Here is a 22,519-nt window from a genome sequence, read left to right on the forward strand (position 1 = left end):
TTGGGTGGTCTCTGGTGTGGAGGAGGGGGCTGCTGTGGTGCTGGTTGCAGCAGGTGAGGTTGTCCTGGATGTCAGTCCTGGTGTGGTTTGGGTGGTCTCTGGCATGGAGGAGGTGGCTGCTATGGTGCTGGTGGTCGTGGGTGATGTGGTCCTAGAGGTCCGTCGTGGCGTGGTTTGAGTGGTCGCCTGAGTGGTCGAGGGGGATGTCGTGGCTCCTGTGGTGGCAGTGGGTGAGGTGGTCCTGGAGGTCAACCCTGGTGTGGTTTGGGTGGTCTCTGGACTGGAGGAGGGGGCTGCTGTGGTGCTGGTGGTAGCAGGTGAGGTGGTCCTGGAGGTCATCCCTGTTGTGGTTTGGGTGGTCGCCTGAGTGGTCGAGGGGTATGTCTTGGCTACCGTGGTGGCAGTGGGTGTGGTTGTCCTGGAGGTCAGCCGTGGTGTGGTTTGGGTGGTCTCTGGCGTGGAGGAGGTGGCTGCTATGGTGCTGGTGGTCGTGGGTGATGTGGTCCTAGAGGTCCTTCCTGGTGTGGTTTGAGTGGTCGCCTGAATGGTCGAGGGGGATGTCGTGGCTCCTGTTGTGGTAGTGGGTGAGGTGATCCTGGAGGTCAACCCTGGTGAGGTTTGGGTGGTTTCTGGACTGGAGGAGGTGGCTTCTGTAGTACTGGTGGTAGCTGGTGAGGTGGTCGTGGAGGTCAACTGTGGTGTGGTTTGGGTGGTCTCCTGAGTGGTCGAGGGGGATGTCGGGGCTCCCGTGGTGGCAGTGGGTGAGGTTGTACTGGAGGTCAACCCTGGTGATGTTTGTGTGGTCTCTGGCATGGAGGAGAGGGATGTCATGGTGCTGGTGGTAGATGGTGATGTGGTCCTGGAGGCCGGTCCTGGTGTGGTTTGGGTGGTCTCTGGCGTGGAGGGGGGGGCTACTGTGGTGCTGGTGGTAGTAGGTGAGGTGGTCCTGGATGTCAGCCCTGGTGTGGTTTGGGTGGTCACCTGAGTGGTAGAGCGGGATGTCGTGGCTCCTGTGGTGGCAATGGCTGAGGTTGTCCTGGAGGTTACCCCTGGTGGTGTTTGGGTGGTCTCTGGCATGGAGGTGGGGGCTGCTGTGGTGCTGGTGGTAGCGGGTGAGGTGGTCCTGGAGGTCAGCCCTGGTGAGGTTGGGGTGGTCTCTGGCGTGGAGGAGGGGGCTGCTGTGGTTCTGGTGGTAGCGGGTGAGGGGGTTCTGTTTCTCTGCCGTGCTGTGATTTGGGTGGTCTTTAAGGTAGAGGTGGAGCTTACTGTGGAGCTGGTGGCAGAGGGTGAGGTGGTCCTGGAGGTAAGCCCTGGTGTGGTTTGGGTGGTCTCTGGACTGGAGGAGGGGGCTGCTGTGGTACTGGTGGTAGTGGGTGAGGTGGTCCTGGAGGTCAGCCCTGGTGAGGTTGGGGTGGTCTCTGGCGTGGAGGAGGGGGCTGCTGTGGTCGTGGCATTCGGTGAGGTGGTCCTGGAGGTCATCCCTGTTGTGGTTTCGGTGGTCGCCTGAGTGGTCGAGGGGTATGTCTTGGCTACTGTGGTGGCAGTGGGTGTGGTTGTCCTGGAGGTCAGCCATGGTGTGGTTTGGGTGGTCTCTGGCGTGGAGGAGGTGGCTGCTGTGGTGCTGGTGGTCGTGGGTGATGTGGTCCTAGAGGTCCGTCCTGGTGTGGTTTGAGTGGTCGCCTGAATGGTCGAGGGGGATGTCGTAGCTCCTGTGGTGGCAGTGGGTGTGGATGTCCTGGAGGTCAACCCTGGTGTGGGTTGGGTGGTCTGCGGCGTAGAGGAGGGGGCGGGTGTGGTGCTGGTGGTCATAGGTGATGTGGTCCTAGAAGGCAGCCCTAGTGTGGTTTGTGTGGTCTCCTGAGTGGGCGAGGGGGATGGCGTGGCTCTCGTGGTGGCAGTGGGTGAGGTTGTCTTGGACGTCAACCCTCGTGAGGTTTGGGTGGTCTCTGGACTGGAGGAGGTGGCAGCTGTGGTGCGGGTGGTGGCGGGTGAGGTGATCCTGGAGGTCAGCACTGCTGTGTTATGGGTGGTCGCCTGAGTGGTTGAGGGAGATGTCGTGGCTCCCATGGTGGTAGTGGGTGAGGTTGTCCTGGAGTGCAGCACTGGTGAGGTTTGGGTGGTCTCTGGACTGGAGGAGGGGGATGTCGTGGTGTTGGTGGTAGTGGGTGAGGAGGTCCTTGAGGTCAGCCCTGGTGTGGTTTTGGTGGTCTCTGTTGTGGAGGAGGGGGCTGCTGTGGTGCTGGTGATAGCAGGTGAGGTGGTCCTGGAGGTCAGCCTTGGTGTTGTTTGGGTGGTCACCAGGGTGGTCGAGCGGAATGTCATGGCTCCTGTGGTGGCAGTGGGTGATGTCCTGGACGTCAGCCCTGCTGTGGTTTGGGTGGTCTCCTGAGTGGTCGAGGGGGATGTTGTCGCTCCTGTGGTGGCAGTCGGTGAGGTTGTCCTGGAGTGCAGCACTGGTGTGGTTTGGGTGGTCTCTGGTGTGGAGGAGGGGGCTGCTGTGGTGCTGGTGGTCGTGGGTGAGGTGCTCTTGGAGGTCAGCCCTGGTGAGGATTGGGTGGTCTCTGGCATGGAGAAGGGGGCTGCAGTGGTGCTGGTGATCATGTGTGATGTGGTCCTAGAGGTCTGTCCTGGTGTGGTTTGGGTGGTCGCCTGAGTGGTTGAGGGTGATGTCGTGGCTCCTGTGGTGGCAGTGGGTGAGGTTGTCCTGGAGGTCAGCCCAGGTGTGGTTTGGGTGGTCTCTGGTGTGGAGGAGGGGGCTGCTGTGGTGCTGGGGGTCGTGGGTGATGCGGTCCTAGAGGTCCGACCTGGTGTGGGACCACCCAAACCACACCTGGGCTGACCTCCAGGACAACCTCACCTGCTGCAACCAGCACCACAGCAGCCCCCTCCTCCAGACCAGAGACCACCCAAACCACACCTGGGCTGACCTCCAGGACAACCTCACCTGCTGCAACCAGCACCACAGCAGCCCCCTCCTCCAGACCAGAGACCACCCAAACCACACCTGGGCTGACCTCCAGGACAACCTCACCTGCTGCAACCAGCACCACAGCAGCCCCCTCCTCCAGACCAGAGACCACCCAAACCACACCTGGGCTGACCTCCAGGACAACCTCACCTGCTGCAACCAGCACCACAGCAGCCCCCTCCTCCAGACCAGAGACCACCCAAACCACACCTGGGCTGACCTCCAGGACAACCTCACCTGCTGCAACCAGCACCACAGCAGCCCCCTCCTCCAGACCAGAGACCACCCAAACCACACCTGGGCTGACCTCCAGGACAACCTCACCTGCTGCAACCAGCACCACAGCAGCCCCCTCCTCCAGACCAGAGACCACCCAAACCACACCTGGGCTGACCTCCAGGACAACCTCACCTGCTGCAACCAGCACCACAGCAGCCCCCTCCTCCAGACCAGAGACCACCCAAACCACACCTGGGCTGACCTCCAGGACAACCTCACCTGCTGCAACCAGCACCACAGCAGCCCCCTCCTCCAGACCAGAGACCACCCAAACCACACCTGGGCTGACCTCCAGGACAACCTCACCTGCTGCAACCAGCACCACAGCAGCCCCCTCCTCCAGACCAGAGACCACCCAAACCACACCTGGGCTGACCTCCAGGACAACCTCACCTGCTGCAACCAGCACCACAGCAGCCCCCTCCTCCAGACCAGAGACCACCCAAACCACACCTGGGCTGACCTCCAGGACAACCTCACCTGCTGCAACCAGCACCACAGCAGCCCCCTCCTCCAGACCAGAGACCACCCAAACCACACCTGGGCTGACCTCCAGGACAACCTCACCTGCTGCAACCAGCACCACAGCAGCCCCCTCCTCCAGACCAGAGACCACCCAAACCACACCTGGGCTGACCTCCAGGACAACCTCACCTGCTGCAACCAGCACCACAGCAGCCCCCTCCTCCAGACCAGAGACCACCCAAACCACACCTGGGCTGACCTCCAGGACAACCTCACCTGCTGCAACCAGCACCACAGCAGCCCCCTCCTCCAGACCAGAGACCACCCAAACCACACCTGGGCTGACCTCCAGGACAACCTCACCTGCTGCAACCAGCACCACAGCAGCCCCCTCCTCCAGACCAGAGACCACCCAAACCACACCTGGGCTGACCTCCAGGACAACCTCACCTGCTGCAACCAGCACCACAGCAGCCCCCTCCTCCAGACCAGAGACCACCCAAACCACACCTGGGCTGACCTCCAGGACAACCTCACCTGCTGCAACCAGCACCACAGCAGCCCCCTCCTCCAGACCAGAGACCACCCAAACCACACCTGGGCTGACCTCCAGGACAACCTCACCTGCTGCAACCAGCACCACAGCAGCCACCTCCTCCAGGCCAGATGCTGTGATTTGGGTGGTCTTTAAGGTAGAGGTGGAGCTTACTGTGGAGCTGGTGGCAGAGGGCGAGGTGCTCCTGGAGGTCAGCCCTGGTAAGGTTTGGGTGGTCTCTAGTGTGGAGGAGGGGGCTGCGGTGGTGCTGGTGTTAGTGCTTGAGGTGGCCCTGGAGGTCAGCCCTGGTGAGGATTGGGTGGTCTCTGGACTGGAGGAGGGGGCTGCTGTAGTGCTGGTGGTAGCAGGTGAGGTGTTCCTGGGGGCCAGCTCTGATGGGGTATGGGTGGTCTCCTGTGTGGAGTAGAGTGCTGCTGTCGTGCTGGTGGTTACTGGTGACGTGGTCCTGGAGGTCAGCCCTAGTGTGGTTTGCGTGGTCTCCAGCGTGGACAAGGGGACTATTTTCAAGCTTGTGGTCATGGGCGAGGTGGCCGTGTTGGTCAGCACTGGGGTGTGGGTTATCTCCAGGGTGGATGAGGGGGCTGTCGTGGATGTGGTGGTGGGGGGCAAGGTAGTCCTGGTGGTGTGCTGTAGTGTGATTTGGGTGGTCTCTGGTGTGGCGGAGGGGGCTGCTGTGCCTCCTGTGGTGGCGGCGGGCGAGGTGGCGCAGTGGCTGTAGTTTTCACAGCATAGCAGGCGCACGTGGAAGTTGAGACAGTAGGGCAGGGACCTGGGCTGCTCACGGTTCCTACACACCAGCCCAACGCTCACGTTGCACTGGACAACCTGCTCCAGTGCCTCCAGGGGCTGGTCCGGCGCCTTCTCGGCGCGGCACTCGATGTCCTGGGGCTGATCGCAGAAGGCATGGCCAGCTGCGCGGATGACCGTGTAGGTCTCGAAGTCCCCGCCGTCGGGGCCAGGGGTGGGGTAGTCCTCATCGAACCAGTCTGTCCAGGCGCACTGTGGCCTGCAGCCTGGGCTGGGGGATGGGGTCCAGGCGGACGTTCTGGTGCTGGGCTGTGGGGGGCTGGAGGAGAGGGTGGTTGCCAAGGTGGGCCCGGTGCTGGAGGATGCTGGGGTCAAGTGAATGCGAGAGGTCAGCAGGGGGACCGTGTGGGGGGCGCTGGTGGAGGCCGATCTCAGGGATGTTGTTGGGTTCCCAGCGGTGGGCTGCTCTGAGGTATGGAAGAGGCTGGTGGTGGTGGCTGTAGGTGTAGAGGGGCTGTGGATGGAGATGCTCTTGGTGATCCCAGAGAGGGTGTGGCCTGTGTGGGTGGTGGGGATGGAGACCCTCTCGGTGGCCCTGGAGAGGGTGCCTGTCTGAGTGGTGGGGACGGAGAGGCTCTTGGCGGTCCTGGGTGAGGTAAGGCTCTGCTGGGGGTGTTGGGTGGTGGCCGTGGTGCGGGGTCTGGGCGGGGGCGTGGTGGCGCTGGGGCAGAGGCTGTAGTCGTCGCAGCAGAGCACGCGCACGTTGTAGTTGAAGCACATGTTGAACCTCCCGGTTTGGTCCTCGTTCCTGCACACCAGCCCCGTGTCCAGGCTGCAGTTCACCACCTGCCCGATCTGGTCGATGCTCACCTCGGGGTAGTTCTCTGCCCGGCACTCGATCTTCTGTGGGTCCCAGCACATCTTGCCCCCAGCAGCTCTGATGTTTTCGAAGGTCTCCATGTCTCCTCCTGCAACCCCTGAGATGGGAAAGTCCACGTCAAACCATTCTGTCCACTCGCACCGGGGTTGACACAGCGTTGCACCCTGGCTGGTGGAGGCCTTGGTCGAGGTGCCCGGTGGCATCTCTGACTTGAGTGCGCTGGTCTGCACGTGGCTGGTGGACGGCCAGCTCGTGCGTGTTGTCAGCAGCAGGCTGGTGGTCAGAGGCCCTTTGGAGAGGGTGCTGGCTGTGCCTGTCGGTACTCCTGTTTGCGGGTGAGCTGTGGAGGTTTGCTTTGTTACTGGGGCTGGTGTGGGCAGCTGTGAGATGCCTGGAGTGCCAGTACTGCCAATGGTCCCTGGCAAGGTCGTGTGAGTTGGAAGGACTGACGTGGTTCCCCCTGGGATGGTGGGTCCTGTGGAGACTGGAGAAGCCGTGAGGCTTCCCGTGGTGGCTGTAACAAAGGTTTCCGTGTGGCTAGGGATTGTTGATACTTTTGAGGGGGTGGATCCTGCTGTGGTGCTGGCTGGGGAAGTCCAGGTCACCTCTGGACTACTCCTGGGTGATGGCATTGAGGACAGGGGTGGGGTGGCTGTGGTGGCTGTCCCCTGCTCTGTGGCTGGCGTCGTGGTGCTGGTGCTTCCCTGGCAGTGGTCGGTGCTGCAGCAGAGCATGCGGATCCGGTAGTTGTAGCACATCTTGAACAGGCCCGCCTGCTCCTGGTTCCTGCACACCAGGCCAAAGCTGAGGTCACAGTGTGCACGCTGGCCCACCTCCTCCAGGGTCTGGTTGGGGAAGTTCTCAGCCTCACACTGTATGTCTTGCGGCTGCTCACAGATGTCCCCTCCGGCAGCCCTGATTTTATCATATGACTCGATGTCCCCCCCAGCTTCTTCAGACTTGGGGTAATCCTCATCAAACCACACTGTCCACTGACATCGGGGTCGACAGGTGGTGCTCGGGGCTAGGGGGCTGGTGACCAGGCTGGTGGCCGTTGCCATGGGCGAGACAGACCTGGTCTGTGCTGTGAGGGCAGCTGTGGACTGGGAGCCCGGTGTGGCCTGCAGGGTGGTTTCTTTGGTTGCTATGGTCTGGGTGGGTGTGGGCCAGGATGTGAGGGGTGCTGTCCCAGTGGCGGTGGAAGCCACAGTGGGCTCCGTGGTGGCCCCAGGCTGGGTGGTGGCACTGGGGGAGGGTGAGGGGCTGGTGCCCGGGACTGGGGTGGGGTTGCAGGGCACATAGTCACAGCACAGAACACGCAGCTCATAGTTGTGGCAGAGCGAGGGGCTCTGCTCGCTGTTGAGGCATGTCAGCCCCTGAGTCCGGTCACAGTCCACCTTCTGGCCCAGGACCTCCAGGGGCCTGGAGGGGAACCGCTGTGCCCTGCATTCAATGTCAGCCGGAGCCTGGCAAACCTGATATCCTCTGTTCCTCAGGTTGGCAAATGTTTCGAAGTCTCCACCTCCCATGCTGGGCTCTGGGCGGTCGCCGTCATACCAGGCAGACCAGTGGCAGACCTCGCGGACACACACGGTAGACAGGGCGGGGGCTGAGCCTGCATGGGAGGGGCGGGAGAGGGGCCCCTGTTCAGCCTCCTCTGGCTCTTGCCTCCTGAGGAGGAGGGTGTGAGAGGTACCCATTGCCCAGGGCTGGCTTCCATGCCTCTATGGGGTCAGGGGCACCCCAAAGCCTGCCCCAAGCCTTGTTTAGGTGAGGGACTGGGCCTGGCAGCCAGTCATGATGGAGCCAGCAGCTGGGACGGGCCACTCTGAGGGACAGGGCAGAGGCTGGGAAGGTTTTTTGTCCTCTTGAGGGGAGCCCCGCCAGTCATGGTGCTAAGACTTCCTGGGGAGCCCCGGGGCACCTGCTCTGAGTGCCTGCTGGTCTTTCCTCGCCACCCAGATGGGCCTCACCTGTCATGGGGGGCAGGGCCGAGGTGGTGGTGAAGGTGAATGGTGTCGTGGACAGGGTTCCGGGACATTCCACGGCCCTCCGGATGATTGTTCCGTTGTTTCCACAGATGGCGGTTAAACAGCCGCCTAGCCCATCGGTGGTGTTGTAGATGACATCGTTGTAATCATAGGTCCTGCCCTCGTAGGTGCAGGTGCAGGCTGGGGGATGGGGCAGGCGCCAGGTCACGCGGGGCCTCATGGCGCCAGCCCCTCACCCCGCCCCACCGGCCCCTTCCTCACCTGTGAGGCTGTGAGTGCACTGGAGGCCGCTGTGGGTGCAGTTACTGGGAGCAGGGAGAGAGGGCTGAAGGCCTGTGGGGCAGCCCCGACCCGCTCCCGGCCCCGTTGCCCCATCCCGGCCCCCAGCCCCTGGCTGCCACTCACCAGCTCTGGCAGTTCTCGGCTGTGGGGACCCTTGAGCCAATGTCATAGTAGAGTCCGTCCTCCCCGTAGCAGCCGCACTGGGCCACGCACTGCATGTGGTCCTCACTGAAGAAGGGCTTGCTGGGCGGGCATTGGGGGTAGCAGCCTGGGGCAGGCACAGTGGGCAGGAGGCTCGTGGGGCCCTCTCCTGTCAGGAGCTGCCCAGGGTGGCTGCCCCCCACCAGCCAGCAGCAGAGACCCTTCAAGAGCCCCCCCTTGAGCCCATGGGTACCCCCATTGCCTGGACGTGCTCTCGGGAATCGATGGAGCAGAGATTCCATCCAGGGAAGTCTGCCCCTCACCTTCCAGGCCTGGCAGGTCGACGAGGCAGTGCCCGCTCGGGTTCCGGCAGGTTCTCAGGCAGGGGTCCCCGCACGGCTTGTAGTGCCACTCACACTCCCCGTGTGGGTTGTAGTAGTCGCAGAACAAGGCTGGGCACAGAGGGCAGAGGTAAAGAGGGGCCTGCTTGGCATGCGCCCGCCATGGTCTGCACAGGCAGCCCCAGCCGGCGCCTGGCCTGCGTCCCCAGGGCGAGTCTTGGGGCTGTCTCAGATGTGCAGGGCCCCGGGGGCTGGGCAGGAGCGTCTCATTCCCTGGCCCCACCCTTGGAACTGCTGTCCCTCCAGAGCCGCCTTGTTTTGGAGCGATCTGTCTTGTTTTCTTGCCCAGATCTACATTTGTGCGTACAGATGTGCACACACATGTAAGCGCACATGCGTGCGGGGCAGGCCCCAGGACTTGCGTGCAGCTTGGAGGCCTCCCACCACCTGGCCACTCCGCCCTTCAGTACCGCAGACAGAGCCCGACTCACGGCAGATGTCCGGAGTCCTCCAGGACACACACACAGCCACGTCGTGGCAGGCCTGAGCGTAGGCGGCCACGGCAGTGCAGAAACAGTCCCAGTCGCCCCCTGCATCACAGGCACATGCATCACTCATGCAAGCCTCATAGTACTTGGTGGAGTCGACCTGGCAGCAGAGGGACAACGTGCGGCTCAGCCAGGAGAGGCAGGGGCAGCTGGCCCCAAGAGAGTCCCTTGGAGCCGTTTGCATTTCAACCCCCCGGCAGTGAACTGAGATCCCTGACTCCAGGGGCCCTGAGTGCCTCGGAGTGTGTCCCAAATGGGAGCTGCCCCCAGCACTGCCATTCTGGCCCAACTGTGCACCTGCCCACCTGTGCACCTGCTCACCTGCCCACCTATGCACCTGCCCACCTGTGTACCTGCTCACCTGTGCACCTGTCCTCCTGTATAATTGCCTGCCCATGCACCTACTCACCTGCCCACCTGTGCATTTGCCCATCTGTGCACCCGCTCACCTGCCCACCTGTGTACTTGCCTTCCTGTACACCTGCCCACCTGTGTACCTTCACTCATGCCCCTTGGATCCTTTTATCACATTAATTTGGTCATGTGACCTGCAGGTTCCAAAGCCAACTTGGTCACACCTAGTCACCCCGTCCTTGTCCCCTGTCTGTCTCTGCTCCAGCTACGCTGGCCTCCTTCCCACCTGGGGGCTTTCCTGTCAGCTGGCTGGTCTTCTGGACTGCTGCTCCCCATACCCTGTAGTGGCTCCTGCTCAGGGACCTCTGCACAGAGGCCACCATCCTGCATCCCACCACCCTGCTGTCCCTCCTGAAGGTGAGCTCTGTGAGAGCAGGTTTTGTACCCAGACTGTGCCCTGAGGCAGGAGCAGGTGGCATCTAGTGTGGGAACCTTGCGGGCATCTCGTACCCTCCAGACCACGTGGTTAACCCTGTCCTGACAGTGAGAAGCTGCCTGCTTTCCTGGGGAGAGCTCCCCAACCCATGCTTCTCCCAAGTGGCAGACCCCAAGGTGGACCCAAGTTCTCACATCTGCCACCCAAGAGCCACCATCTGACTCTGAGGTCAGCCTGGTCAGGCCACAGAGGACCTCCTGAGCCAGTGAGCAGTGTGGCCAGAGGGGACAAGCATGAGAGGGACTCCGGGGTGCTGGGCACAAGCACACGTTCACTGCTGGCTGTTCCTACATGAGCTGCCTCTCGTTGCCACTCCAGGCCCTGACAGAAGGAGCTGTGCTCCTACATGGGCACTCAGGGCTTCGGTAAAATAACAGGAGAGTCCCTACTTAAGGCTGTTCACCAGTTCCTCCCTGGCTGGGCTAGAGAAGACCCTGCCACTGTCCTTGTGCGTGCTGGGGACTGGGCAGGTCTGGGGATCATGGAGGGGCCAGCTGGGGCCACATGGAGGGCAGGCCTCCCACTGGGAGCCTTTGAGTTCCTTGATCACTGAAGCCGTGGTCAAGGAAGTGGCCAGAAAACAGTGGAGACCGCTCCGTGCCAGGGCCATGGAACGTGGGTGGTGCCGTAGTGGGAGATCGAGACTCAGGACCTGGAAACCCAGGACTGTGGACCATGTGCTGTGCTCAGGGTCAAGACTGTCTTCAGAGGTCTGCTGTGCACCCAGCCTGGGCAGAACCAGCTCCCGGCAGAAAGAAGGAGGCAGCTGCTGTCTCTGCTGGCTCCTGCCCTGCAGTCCCAGAGCGCCCATCCTCCGCAGCCCCACACTGCCAGAGCCCCACCTGCGAGCGGCAGGCGGCGAACACGGGGCTGTTGATGATGCTGCACTGCTTCTGGGCCCAGGACTTGCGGTAAGGGTTGGTGGTGCAGGGGTCCTTGGGCGCCTGGGCGTCCGGGCAGGATGGGGAGAGCTTCCAGCTGTTTCCGAACTCCAGCGCGTTGCCCACCACGGACTGGGTCCGCGTGGTGAAGTCGTTGATGGCGTTGCCGTCAAAGTTCCCGCACAGGCCGCAGACCTTGCCCTGCAGAAGCAGAGACGAATGAAGCATGGCGAGCCTGGCCTGGGAGGCTCCAGGGCCCTCCGGGGACTGTAGGGACCAGTTCCCCAGGCAGCGCCCTGTGAAGTTGCAGGGGAATGGGGTGTAAAGTGGGTCCAGAGGTGGGCAGCACCTGCTCCCGCGTAGAATCCTCTGCCTCCCGTGGAGGCCAGAGAGCCAGGCCGTGTGCCAGCCAGGACTCTGGCACACCTGTTGGTCTCTTTAGTCCTGACCTGCCCCTTTCGGAAGCTAACACTGTGCATGGCCTCACAACAAAAACCTGGCTCGGGTTTTTCCAGGTGAGGACCAGCGCTCAGCAGCGTTGGTCTAGCAGTAGGGGCCCCATTCCCCCCGAGAAGGGCACTGCAGCCACTGAGCTCACCTTGTAGCCCTGGTGCAGTCGGATGAACACGCTGGTCTTCCGGTCCCAGGACACGACCATCCCACTGCGGGTCTCGATGACCAGGAAGATGCCCATGTAGCGAATCCTGTAGGGTGGGTCCCTGCCCGATCCCCTCTCCACCACTTTGAAGGTCCCCTCATGGAGGATCAGCTCATAGCCCTGGAGAGGGAGGTGCACACGGGGTGGCAGCTGCAGAGAGCTGAGGGCCTGCCCGGGGCCCCTGGGGAGGGCCATGATGCCCAGGCATGCCCCACCCAGGGCACAGGACTCCACAGGTGCTCAGGGGCTTTTGGTGTGAGGGGCTGGTGTTAGGGATGAGCCCAGCTCACAGACTCCTAGTGAAAGTTTGCTGAGAGACTGGGCAGGATGTGCTGGGAGCCAGGGAACACCGTGTGGCCACGCAGGCCCGCTGTGCCCAGCCTCTGTCCCGGCCAGCGCTGCGCCCACGCTGCCCCCACACTTGCCTGCTCTGGCTGCTGCCGCCTTCCTCGGCTCTTCCAGCCTTTTGGGGGGAAGCACCCCCCGGCCAGCAGCTCTGTTTTCTTCCCTGTGAACTCTGACCTCCCTGTGCTAGAAGCGTGTGTCCCTGGGTGTGGTGGGTGACTGGAGCCCCCACAAAAGATCTACTCACACTCTAACCCCTGGAGCCTGTGAATAGGACCTTATTTGCCCTGTGAACTCTGACCTCCCTGTGCTAGAAGCGTGTGTCCCTGGGTGTGGTGGGTGACTAGAGCCCCCACAAAAGATCTACTCACACTCTAACCCCTGGAGCCTGTGAATAGGACCTTATTTGGAAAAAGGGCCTTTGTGGATGTGATTAAGTGAAGGGTCTTGAAATGAGAGCATCCCAGATTACCCCGGGTGGGCCCTAAATCCAATGACCAGTGCCTTTATGAATGACAGAAGAGAGACACAGACACAGAGAGGAAATGGCCACATGAAGACAGAGGCAGAGATCAGAGTGATGTGGCCACAAGCCAAGGGACATCTGTAGCCACCAGAACTGGAAGAGGCAGGAAGGGTCCTCCCCTGAGTCTCTGGAGGGAGTGCGGCCCGGCCAACCTTGACCTCAGACTCTGGCCTGCGGGAACGTGTTACGGCAGCCCTGGGACAAACTGCAGCAGGAGAGCCCATGTGTGGACTTGGGGCCGCTTTGCAAACCTTCCCTTCAGGCTGGGCCCCGTCAGCTGTAGAGGGCAGGAGGCGGTTCCCGGTGGTCCGATGTGTGCTCTCACCTCCACAAAGAGCCTGATGGCCTTGGAGCAGGTGAAACCTGTGGTCCCGCAGGGGATGTTCTCAGTGATGATGCGGAAGGTCCCGTTGGTGGTGGCGTTGACCCCACAGTAGTCCTGGGACAGAAAGAGACCAGGTGCTGGTCACGGGCTGGCGAGCCCAGCCTGAGGGAGCGTGTGGGGTCCACATACCTGGGCCAGCGTGTACTCGCAGCTGCCTTCGAAGTTGTAGCGCTCGCTGTCAAAGGTGATAAAGTGGCCGTCCCCATAGGCCACACAGGTGCCCAGGCAGGGCTGGTGGCTGCACTCCCATCTGCGATTCCTGCAGGTGCTGCGAGGAGGGAAAAGTGCCTGCTCAGGGGGGTCCTGCCCCCCGAGACTGGCCCAGGTCCCTGCAGATGCCGCTGCACTGCAGTGCCATGCCTGGGTTCACAGCGGGAACGAGGGAGGGCCTTGCCTCGGGCTCAGCCAGTTTCCGAGGCCTCAAGACCCAGCCCCTCCTCCAGAGGATAGGGTCCCGGGCAGTGCCCCCTCCTGTGAGGAGCCGGATGGAGCAGTGATTGGGGCCAGGGGGCACCTTCCCGAGGACCCACAGAAGGGCAGGCTCCCCCCTCCTGCTGGGGTTCCCATCTGGCCAAGGCCAGATCAAGCTTCTGTCCCTGTGGTCCCCACGCCCACTGCCTCAAGAGGCCTGTGACCCACCAGGTGTTGCAGTCGACCCTGATGGTCTCCCCGGGCTGGTAGGTGGCCTCGTTGTGCATGCACGGGCAGGCGTCCTCGGCCACACAGCCCCCACTCCCATCTGACACCAGCCCAGCGGGGCACACGCAGCCGGAGACGCAGTGTGTGCTGAACTGTGGACACAGGTGGGCCCTGGTCAGGGAGGGGCCGGGACACAAGACGAGTGGATGCCCTCCATCCTGGGGGTGCCCGGGCCTAGGACAGACACATCAAGCGGCTCCCAGGCAGCATTGTGGGCTGGGGCAGAGGCCATGCAGGGGCAGACCTTCCAGGGTCAATGAAGCCCACAGCTGGTGGCCCTGCAGTGACACAAGGACTGCCCAGACCCCTGGGCCCAGGAACACTGAGAGCCTCATCCCCTGCCCTGCCAACCCTGCCCGCAGCACAGATGGGGCCCAGGAAGACTCACGCAGTCCACGTCCAGCGTGTGGCAGCTCCTGAGGCACTCGGCACCGGGGGTGCCGGCCGAGGCGTTGCTGCAGTCCAGGTACACCATGGGGACCTTGCACCCTGGGGAGGTGGAGCCCAGTGCCTGTCCTGACCCACCCTAACCCAGTCCTGACCTCATCTTGACTGCATCCTGACCCCACCCTGACCCACCCTGACCTCATCCTGCTGATGGAGGTTTTGACCACTCAGGCTGCTTTGGATGATGCCCTGGCTGGTGCAGCCCACGACCCCTAAGCCCAGGGCACCCCTTGCCGCTGCTGGGCAGAGACCTGCCGGCCCCTTCTTGCCCTGGAGCCTCTCGACGTGGGCACCTTCCACAGGGTCCATGTGCGCACTGACAGGGGCCTAGGCAGGGCTCAGACGGGGCGTTACCTGTATCTTTCTGCAAGGTGGCTCCCAGGCAGCTCAGCTTCCCCCTCGCACACGAGCTATGAGACATGGACGACCTGGTCTGGACCCGCGCCCACCCCCAGAGACCCCACCCCGGGCTTCCTGCACCTCGCCGAGTGTGAGGGTGCCAGCTAAGTACAGCACGGTGGGCAAGACGAGGCCCTCAGCTCCTACGGGAGCCGCCTTTGCGGCCAGGGCGGCAGTGGGGGCCGGGGCACTCTCCCGGCGGGGAGGCCTGACAGGAGGCCCCCCTCAGTGTCTGGAAATACTCCGGGGGAGGCACAGAGTCCTGTGGGTGTGGGGAAGTGCAGCCAGAGACCCCACCTGCCTGGGGTACCAGGGACCCCGGCCCAGCCCACGCCCCTCCTCACCACACCGCGTCGCTGTCGTGCACGACCTCTCCAGGAGCCACCACCGTGCCTTGGAAGTAGCAGGGGCAGTCCTGGGCGGGCACGCATGTGCCGGCCTCGTCCAGAAAGGTGCCCGCGCGGCAGGTGCAGCCGTCCACTGGCACGAAGGAGACACTGCAGGTGACGTCGGCCTCGCTCAGGGCACGGCAGGAGGGCTGGCAGGCGTCCACCACGTACGCGTAGCTCAGGGACTTGGGGCAGCTGCTCATGTACTTGGCTGCGGTCAGCAGGGGCAGGGGAGACAAAGAGGTTGGTGGCTGGGGCCTGGTCCAGCCCCTGCTTTGTCCCATCACAGACTCAGTGTCCCCATCTGTGTGATGCAGGAATCTGAGGAGCATGCACACTTTGTGCAATGCAAAGCTCTCTGCTGAGAAGAGGTTGACCGACAGGTTCTTCCCGCCCCTGCCTGGCGAGGCCCACACGTCCCACCCCACGAGGGACGTGCCCGGCTTGGCCACCACTCACTGCAGACGCCGCCCCTCCAGCCGCTGAGCAGCACGCCCTTGGCGGCGCAGGCGTGCACGTAGGAGGACAGGGCCGCGCACAGACAGTCTTCGCTCTTCTCACAGTTGCACGTGTCGAACATGCAGTTCTGGGGGTCAAGGGTCAGGGGTCAGGGGTCAGGGCCCCCAGCCCACCAGGGTCCCCTGTTGCTCCGTCCCTCCTTCCCGTCGAGCCTGCTGAGGGCTGGGAACTCTGCCCATGAGGAGGAACCGCAGGAGGCTGGGCATCAGGAAAAGGGTTGGGGGCCAGTGGGGCAGCTGGAAGCTTCTGGAAAAGCGGCCAACGAACCAACTGTTGTGGGTTGAATTGTGTCCCCTAGAAAGGTGTGCTGGAGTCCTAGCCCCCAGGCCTGGCCTGTGAGTGGGGCCTTATGTAGAAACAGGGTCTTTGCAGGTGTGACCCAGTGAAGAGGAGGCCGGGAGGGGGCTGAGTCCAGCAGCTGGTGTCCTCAGAAGGAAACTTAGGTACAGACACCAAGTAGAAGCCGTGGACGGAGAGACTGGGGGGATGTGGCCACGCACAGGCTGCTGGCCACCACACACTAGGAGAGGCCAGGAGGGACCCCGAGAGCCACAGCGTGACTGAGGTCACCGCCTCCAGCACGGAGGGAACCCGTTCTCTCATGTTCAGCCACCACGCCAGCCCTGGGGGACAAGCACAGCAGAGCTTCCCAGCGGGGGTCCCCAGCGGCTCATGGCCTCTCACCGAGTGGAAGGGCGCGGGGTTGACGGTGGAGTGGCACTGCGAGAATGCGCCAGCGGGATCTGTCAGCCGCGAGCACCAGTGCAGGGCGTAGTTCTCTGTGGGGGGGGATGGCCGAGTGGGCGCTGCCCCCTCACCCCACCCCAGCAGCCCGCACTCCCGGCTCCACCCCGGGAACAGCACATTGAATTGTGGGGCCAACCCCACTGGGCTGCGGGGTGCTGCCGGCCTGTCCCTGTCTGTCCTGCCCCCTAACCTGCAGCTTCGCGTCCCCAAGCCCTCCTCCTGTTCCTGCCTGCCATGCACACCTGCCTATTTGGGGCCCCCAAAGCCCCGCCTCATGGGTCCCCATGGTGCAGGGGTCAGGAAGGGCTTCCTCGGGGGGGCCTTGAGCTCCAGGCACTGCCCCAGGGTGACCGAGGGTCGTGGGGGTGGTGGGTACCGTTCTCCACACTCAGGGAGCAGGGGTCCTCCAAGCTGTTCTTGACGTTGGGGCAGGAGGCCTGGGTCTTCCAGGTGTTGGCGAAGGCGGCAGCCGTTCCCTCCACCACCCCGCTGAGCGCCGTGAAGTCGTCGGCCTGGTTCTGGTTGAAGTTCCCGCATAGGCCTGGGGGCCGGGGCAAGGGTGTCGGTAGGCTGCCAAGCTGGGCACTTCTCCCCCACCCGGCTGTGCCTCCTGGCACTGCCACCAGGTGGGCAGGTGGGGCAGCCCCTTCCCAGAACCACCTGCAGATGACCCTGGGAGGCCTGTGCACAGCCAGCCTGGATCAGGGCAGCGGGCTGGCTCTCTGTCCTCCCATCGGATGTCGGGTGTCCGGGGCTGGGGCTGGGGTCTCCCCGACCTCCGTGTGCTGCAGCCTCTCCCCACCACCCCGTCCTCTTGCAGCCTGGAGCTCAGTCCAGGTCCCCCCGCCCCTGCCTCTCCAAGCCCACCGCTGAGCGCCTCACCGCACGTCTGCCCGCGGTGAGAGGGGTCCAGCCTGAGGAACACCTGCATGAGGGGCACCAGCTGCACCTGCACCTGCAGGCCGATGCCCGTCTGCACCACCACGAAGAAGGTCGACGGTCTGAAGATGGTGATGTTGGCTGGGGGAGGGAGGCATGTCAGGAGCGCACGGGGGCCAGGCCTGGCCAGACTCAGGGGCAGTGCTGGGCCCAGGCTGGTGTCTGGTGGGCCACCACCCCACCAGGGGCTCGGGTGCACACTGCCACGTGTCCGTGGGCTGCCGAGCGGGCCGGGCCATACGTGGTGGCTGATGCTGCCTGAGAGGCCGGGACGGGGCTTGCTGGACACGGGTCCCCACTTTACAGATGAGAAAGTGGACCGTGGGATGTTCTGAAACTTCCCAAGGCCACAAAGAGCTAGTGAGGGGTGGAGCTGGGTGCTGCCTGGGCTCCGGAGGCCCACCCTGGCCCAGCTGCCCCGGGAGCTGCGTACCTGCCGACACAGGCAGCTGGGTGTAGATGGAGTTCATGAACACGCCGCCATTGGCCTGGACCCGGATGGCCTGGCAAGGGAGCAGAGAGCAGCCTGCTGGGTCACCCCCTTGGGGACAGCTGGGAGGGGAGCTTGGGCCTCCGCCTACAGCCAGCTCCAGAACTGCCCTGGGAGGTGGCTGACCGGGGGCCCAGGGTGGGAGGAGGGGGTGAAGCCCCTCTTTGCTCCTCATCCCAGCCCAGGGGGTGTGGGCGGCTCGGCCAGGCTGGACCCTCACCGTGTCCCCACCGCTCAGGCTGAGCGTCACCGTCTTGAGGCAGTTCTCGTTGTCAGTCAGACCGCATTTCCGCAGCTCGGCCAGCACGGTGAAGGCACCGTCAGCACATGTCTGATGGGGCAAACCCACCAACGTGTTGGGGTCCATGTGTGAGGGTATGGGGTGCCCCTGTGCCCGCACGGGGGGCAGATGTGGCTCTGGGGGGAGGTGGCCCCTGGCCCCTCTGGTCACCTGCAGGCAGCTGGTCTCAGGGCTTGGGGGCTTCCCCCTCAGAATGGGCATTCCTTACTCTGATGGCCATCACACGACCCTTCCCCAGGGCGGAGGGGGCTGAGGGTCCCAGCAGTCGCACCTTGGACAGGATGTAGCTGCAGTCCCCATGCACGTCGTAGAGCTTCTCATCGTAGGTGGAGATGTGGGACCCACCAAGGACGGAGCAGGTGCCGGGGCATGGCAGGTCCTCACACTGCCACAGCCCCCCGGAGCAGGTGCTGGGGGGACAGGCCGTGAGTGGAAGCGGTGCCACGGGTGAGGAGGTGGGCCCCACCATGCACCCCACCCCTGGCGGGTGGCCGGGCATACCAGGAGCTGCAGCTGGTAGTGAAGGAGGCCCCTGGCGCATAGGTGTGGCCGCCATGACGGCAGGAGCACTGCTGCAGGGACACGCAGCCTGACTGCGTGATGTCATCCAGCACCGTGCCTGGGGGTGAAGAGGTGCCTCTGAGAAGACCCCAGCCTCAGGACGAGCTGCCTCCTGTGGGGAGGGGCCCCCAGACTGGGCTGCCACCCTGAGCCCCACCTGCTTGGGACAAGCACTGAGCTCCTCTCGGCCTCAATTTCCCCACCTGGTCCCCTCCCTCCATGGGCCAGCAGGTCTTCTGGCTTTGTAATGGCCAGTGTCCACCTTGTCCTTGACCCATGGGAGGGGCCGGCCGGCCCTGCTGGTCGAGGCTTGGCTGGGTGTGGGGAGAGTGACCAGAAGGCAGCACGGTGGGAGGTGGGGGTGTGGGGGGCCCTGGGCATGGCAGGACCTGCCTGGGGGACAGAAGCAGCCGTCCATGCAGTGGTCCTCGCAGAGCTGGGAGCGCTGGGGGTTGGAGCAGGTGTCCCCACAGGGCGAGCTGCACTCCTGGGGCTGCATGTTGTGGGGGCACGTCCGGGCTGCGAGGGGAGGAGGCAGTGCTGGGTCCAAGGAGCAGCCCAGATGCTCCTGGCCCCGGCCTAGGAGCACATCTTCTGAGTGAGGCAGGAGGCAAGGAGCGCAGGCCGAGCACCTCCCGGCATGGCCGTCCCCTCTACCCATGCCCACTTGAGGCCACAGCTGCCCGGGGAGACCCCACCCTTGCCAGGGGTTCTGGGCTCAGCTCTGCCTCACTGTGCTGGGGGCCGGGTCCTCCCCTGGGCCTGATGGGGACCTTCACTCCTAGTGCCCCAGGCCTGTGTCTTCCCCCAGCTCTCCCCAGCCCGTCCTCTCTCCTCCTCACCTACCCTCTCACTACCACACCCTGGGCGGCTCCCTCTGCCCTGCGTCCCCAGCCAGACACCAGGCATGGCGGATTGCTATGGGTTAAATGTGTCCCCCAGAAGTTCATGTTTTAGAAAACTTGATTTCTATTGCAACAGCGCTAAGGGGGTGGAAAATCCAATCATGGTCATTGAAAGGTGGGGCCTTTATAGGTGATTAGATTGTGAGGACTGTGCCCTTGTGAAGGGACTGGTCCTTTCGTGGAGTCACGGACATGGTTCCAATGGCTTTACAAGGAGAGCAGGTGAGAAGCCTAGCTCTCTCTTGCTCAGCCCATTCATGCCAGGTGACACCCTGCGTTGCCACAGAATCACCTCCAGATGTGTTCTGTGAACCTTGGACTACCCAGCCTCCAAAACGGTAAAGTAGAAATTTAATTTCCCTAGAAATTACCCAGTTTCAGGAATCCTTTTATAAGCCACAGAAATGGATAACATGGGGCACTCACGGCAGAAGTCAGGGCCCCGCCAGTTGTGTGGCTGGCCCCCTGCATGGGCGCACTGGCGGGAGTACTCAGCAAAGGTGGCACAGGGGCAGGTGGGGCAGCGGCACAGGTCCTGGACACAGGCGGCCACATAGGCATCAGCGTCCACCAGGGTGTTGCACTCAGTGAAGGCCTGGCCCAGCAGAGTGTGGCGGCAGATGCCCTCCTGGGGAAACAGTGAGGCTGGCACCCTCTGTCCTCCAAGCAAGAGTGCCACAGTGCTCACACGAGGACCCCGTCCTTGCAGACCAGACCCGGGAGCCTCTTTGTTCCCCTCCTGGTTCTTTCTATTCATCCATCCACTAGTCCCTCCTTCCACCTGTTCATCCATCCATCTGCCCACCCATCCATTTGTTCCTCCGTCCACCCACTTACCCACCCACTACCCATCCATCATCCACCCATCCTTCTGTCCACCCACCCATCCACCCACCCATCCTTCTATCCATCAACCCATCCACTCATTCATCCATCCATTTACCTGTCCATCCATCCATCCACCCACTTACCCACCCATCCCTCCATCCATTCATCTATTCCTCCATCCACCCACCCATTCATCCTTCTATCCATCCGTCCACCCATTCATCCATCCACCCATCCAGCCTTCTATCCATCCGTCCACCCATCCATCCTTCTATCCATCCGTCCACCCATCCATCCATCCACCCATCCATCCATCCATCCACCCGTCCATCCACCCATCCATCCACCCATCCATCCACCCATCCATCCACCCATCCATCCACCCATCCACCCATCCATCCACCCATCCATCCATCTATCCATCCGTCCACCCATTCATCCATCCACCCATCCATCCTTCTATCCATCCGTCCACCCATCCATCCATCCACCCATCCATCCATCCATCCATCCACCCATCCATCCATCCATCCATCCACCCATCCATCCATCCATCCATCCACCCATCCATCCATCCATCCATCCACCCATCCATCCATCCATCCATCCACCCATCCATCCATCCATCCATCCACCCATCCATCCATCCATCCATCCACCCATCCATCCATCCATCCATCCACCCATCCATCCATCCATCCATCCACCCATCCATCCATCCATCCATCCACCCATCCATCCATCCATCCATCCACCCATCCATCCATCCATCCATCCACCCATCCATCCATCCATCCATCCACCCATCCATCCATCCATCCATCCACCCATCCATCCATCCATCCATCCACCCATCCATCCATCCATCCATCCACCCATCCATCCACCCATCCATCCATCTATCCATCCGTCCACCCATTCATCCATCCACCCATCCATCCTTCTATCCATCCGTCCACCCATTCATCCATCCACCCATCCATCCATCTATCCATCCATCCACCCATCCATCCACCCATCCATCCATCCATCCATCCACCCATCCATCCATCCATCCATCCACCCATCCACCCACCCATCCATCCACCCATCCATCTATCCATCCATCTACCTGTTCATCCATCCAGCCAGCCACTCATCCATCCATTCATCCACTCACGCATCATTTTACCCAAACACTGTGAACTTGGTGCCTGAAGGTGCAGAGCTCTGCTTGGCTCTGGGGGAATGATCCATGACTCTGGACTCCCCCTACCTCCCAGAGCTCCAGGACACACCTGCCCATGGTATGAGCATTCAGGAAAGGTGTAGACTCTGTCCCCGGAAGGAGGCTCAGGGAAAGGGGAGGCAGAGACACCAGTCCATCCTCAGGTGGCCTCAGCAGGCTCAGTGCTGGCCATTGATGAATGTCCCCCTTCTCAGGCCCCCCAGACCATCTGGGTCTGGGGCCATGGCTCCCAGGGTTTTGATGTTCTCATTCATTTAATGATTTAAGTTTTGGGGAGTCTGCTTGTTCAGGGACCCTGGAGCTTATAGGCCACTTCCAAAGGTGGGGTCCTGCCCACTCATGGGGGGGAGCTTCTTGCTCTGGGATCCCTGAGTGCCCACCCTGGCCTGGCCTGTGCGGGTGTGGGTACAGATGTGCTGACACAGATGGGCATGCGGCACGAGGTGCACACAATTAGAACGTGTGTGCCATGGTGCATGTGGTGAAACTGCCCACAGAATATGCACCTGCCCTACTGTCCCCAGACCTAGACACCTCAGTCCCATCTCTTACCCCGTCACCCAGGGACGCTGCTCAGACCTTGCCCGAGTCTCCCCTGGTCCCACTCTCAGTCCCACCAGGCTAGCCGCCTGAGGGGCGGGGGCTGCAGGCCCTGAGAGGATGCTCACCTCATCTGTGCAGTTGTCAGCCGGTGAGGGCAGGGGGTCCTGGCACTGCTCCATGGGGCCGTTCAGCTTTTGCAAGTTCCCAAACTGGACAGGGGTCAGCCTGGCATCTGCCGGAGAGAAAATGCTCTGTGCGGGTTGCCCTGAGGGGCTCTGGGGTCCAGGGGTTGAGCTCCTCCTCCCTGAGGCTGACTGCCAGGGGCCCCTCTACCCGTGCCAAGGACCTGACACCCCCTCAGGGTGTCCCTCCTCCCCGGCCTTGCTCCCTGCCCCTTGCCCTCACTCTGCCCTCTCCTGCCTCCTGGGACACTGGGCCACCACCCCCGATTCTGTGTGGTGCTCACTGTGGGCGTAGAACTCGTTGACAGCCCGGAGCCCGTTGAAGTCCCCGCACAGACCGCAGGTCTGGTTGGCGTACTTGGGGTCCAGCTCCAGCTGGGGGGGTGGGGGAGCAGCTGCGGCCTCAGAGCCTGTGCCCACCTGGCTGCGTAGCCCACCCAGCAGGGACCCCAGCCCCGTGATCCCACGGGCCAGTCAACTCTCCCCCCACCCACCATGG

At 62.8% G+C, this 22,519-nt stretch overlaps 1 protein-coding gene across 1 annotated transcript in view; it reads right to left on the reverse strand.

Moving 5' to 3' along the window:
• LOC103582327 (mucin-5B-like) overlaps window positions 1–22,395 on the reverse strand; it is a gene marked incomplete at both ends in the record, with an annotated part of 23,689 nt that extends 1,294 nt beyond the window's left edge. The window contains 27 exons of the mRNA XM_008563958.1: window positions 42–2,678; window positions 2,858–7,504; window positions 7,869–8,066; window positions 8,148–8,191; window positions 8,292–8,436; window positions 8,633–8,761; window positions 9,142–9,298; window positions 10,891–11,130; window positions 11,528–11,707; window positions 12,784–12,897; window positions 12,973–13,111; window positions 13,483–13,634; window positions 13,931–14,031; window positions 14,344–14,399; window positions 14,733–14,988; window positions 15,237–15,363; window positions 15,981–16,075; window positions 16,420–16,584; window positions 16,926–17,063; window positions 17,416–17,485; window positions 17,693–17,803; window positions 18,045–18,183; window positions 18,275–18,392; window positions 18,728–18,853; window positions 19,666–19,867; window positions 21,964–22,070; window positions 22,305–22,395. Of these exons, the coding sequence (XP_008562180.1) occupies window positions 42–2,678; window positions 2,858–7,504; window positions 7,869–8,066; window positions 8,148–8,191; window positions 8,292–8,436; window positions 8,633–8,761; window positions 9,142–9,298; window positions 10,891–11,130; window positions 11,528–11,707; window positions 12,784–12,897; window positions 12,973–13,111; window positions 13,483–13,634; window positions 13,931–14,031; window positions 14,344–14,399; window positions 14,733–14,988; window positions 15,237–15,363; window positions 15,981–16,075; window positions 16,420–16,584; window positions 16,926–17,063; window positions 17,416–17,485; window positions 17,693–17,803; window positions 18,045–18,183; window positions 18,275–18,392; window positions 18,728–18,853; window positions 19,666–19,867; window positions 21,964–22,070; window positions 22,305–22,395 (10,684 nt within the window). The remainder of the gene's footprint in view (window positions 1–41; window positions 2,679–2,857; window positions 7,505–7,868; window positions 8,067–8,147; window positions 8,192–8,291; window positions 8,437–8,632; window positions 8,762–9,141; window positions 9,299–10,890; window positions 11,131–11,527; window positions 11,708–12,783; window positions 12,898–12,972; window positions 13,112–13,482; window positions 13,635–13,930; window positions 14,032–14,343; window positions 14,400–14,732; window positions 14,989–15,236; window positions 15,364–15,980; window positions 16,076–16,419; window positions 16,585–16,925; window positions 17,064–17,415; window positions 17,486–17,692; window positions 17,804–18,044; window positions 18,184–18,274; window positions 18,393–18,727; window positions 18,854–19,665; window positions 19,868–21,963; window positions 22,071–22,304) is intronic.
• Between the last annotated feature and the right edge of the window lie 124 nt (window positions 22,396–22,519).

This window comes from Galeopterus variegatus, unplaced genomic scaffold (assembly GCF_000696425.1).
Source record: "Galeopterus variegatus unplaced genomic scaffold, G_variegatus-3.0.2 Scaffold15718, whole genome shotgun sequence".
In the NCBI taxonomy this organism is placed as follows: domain Eukaryota; kingdom Metazoa; phylum Chordata; class Mammalia; order Dermoptera; family Cynocephalidae; genus Galeopterus; species Galeopterus variegatus.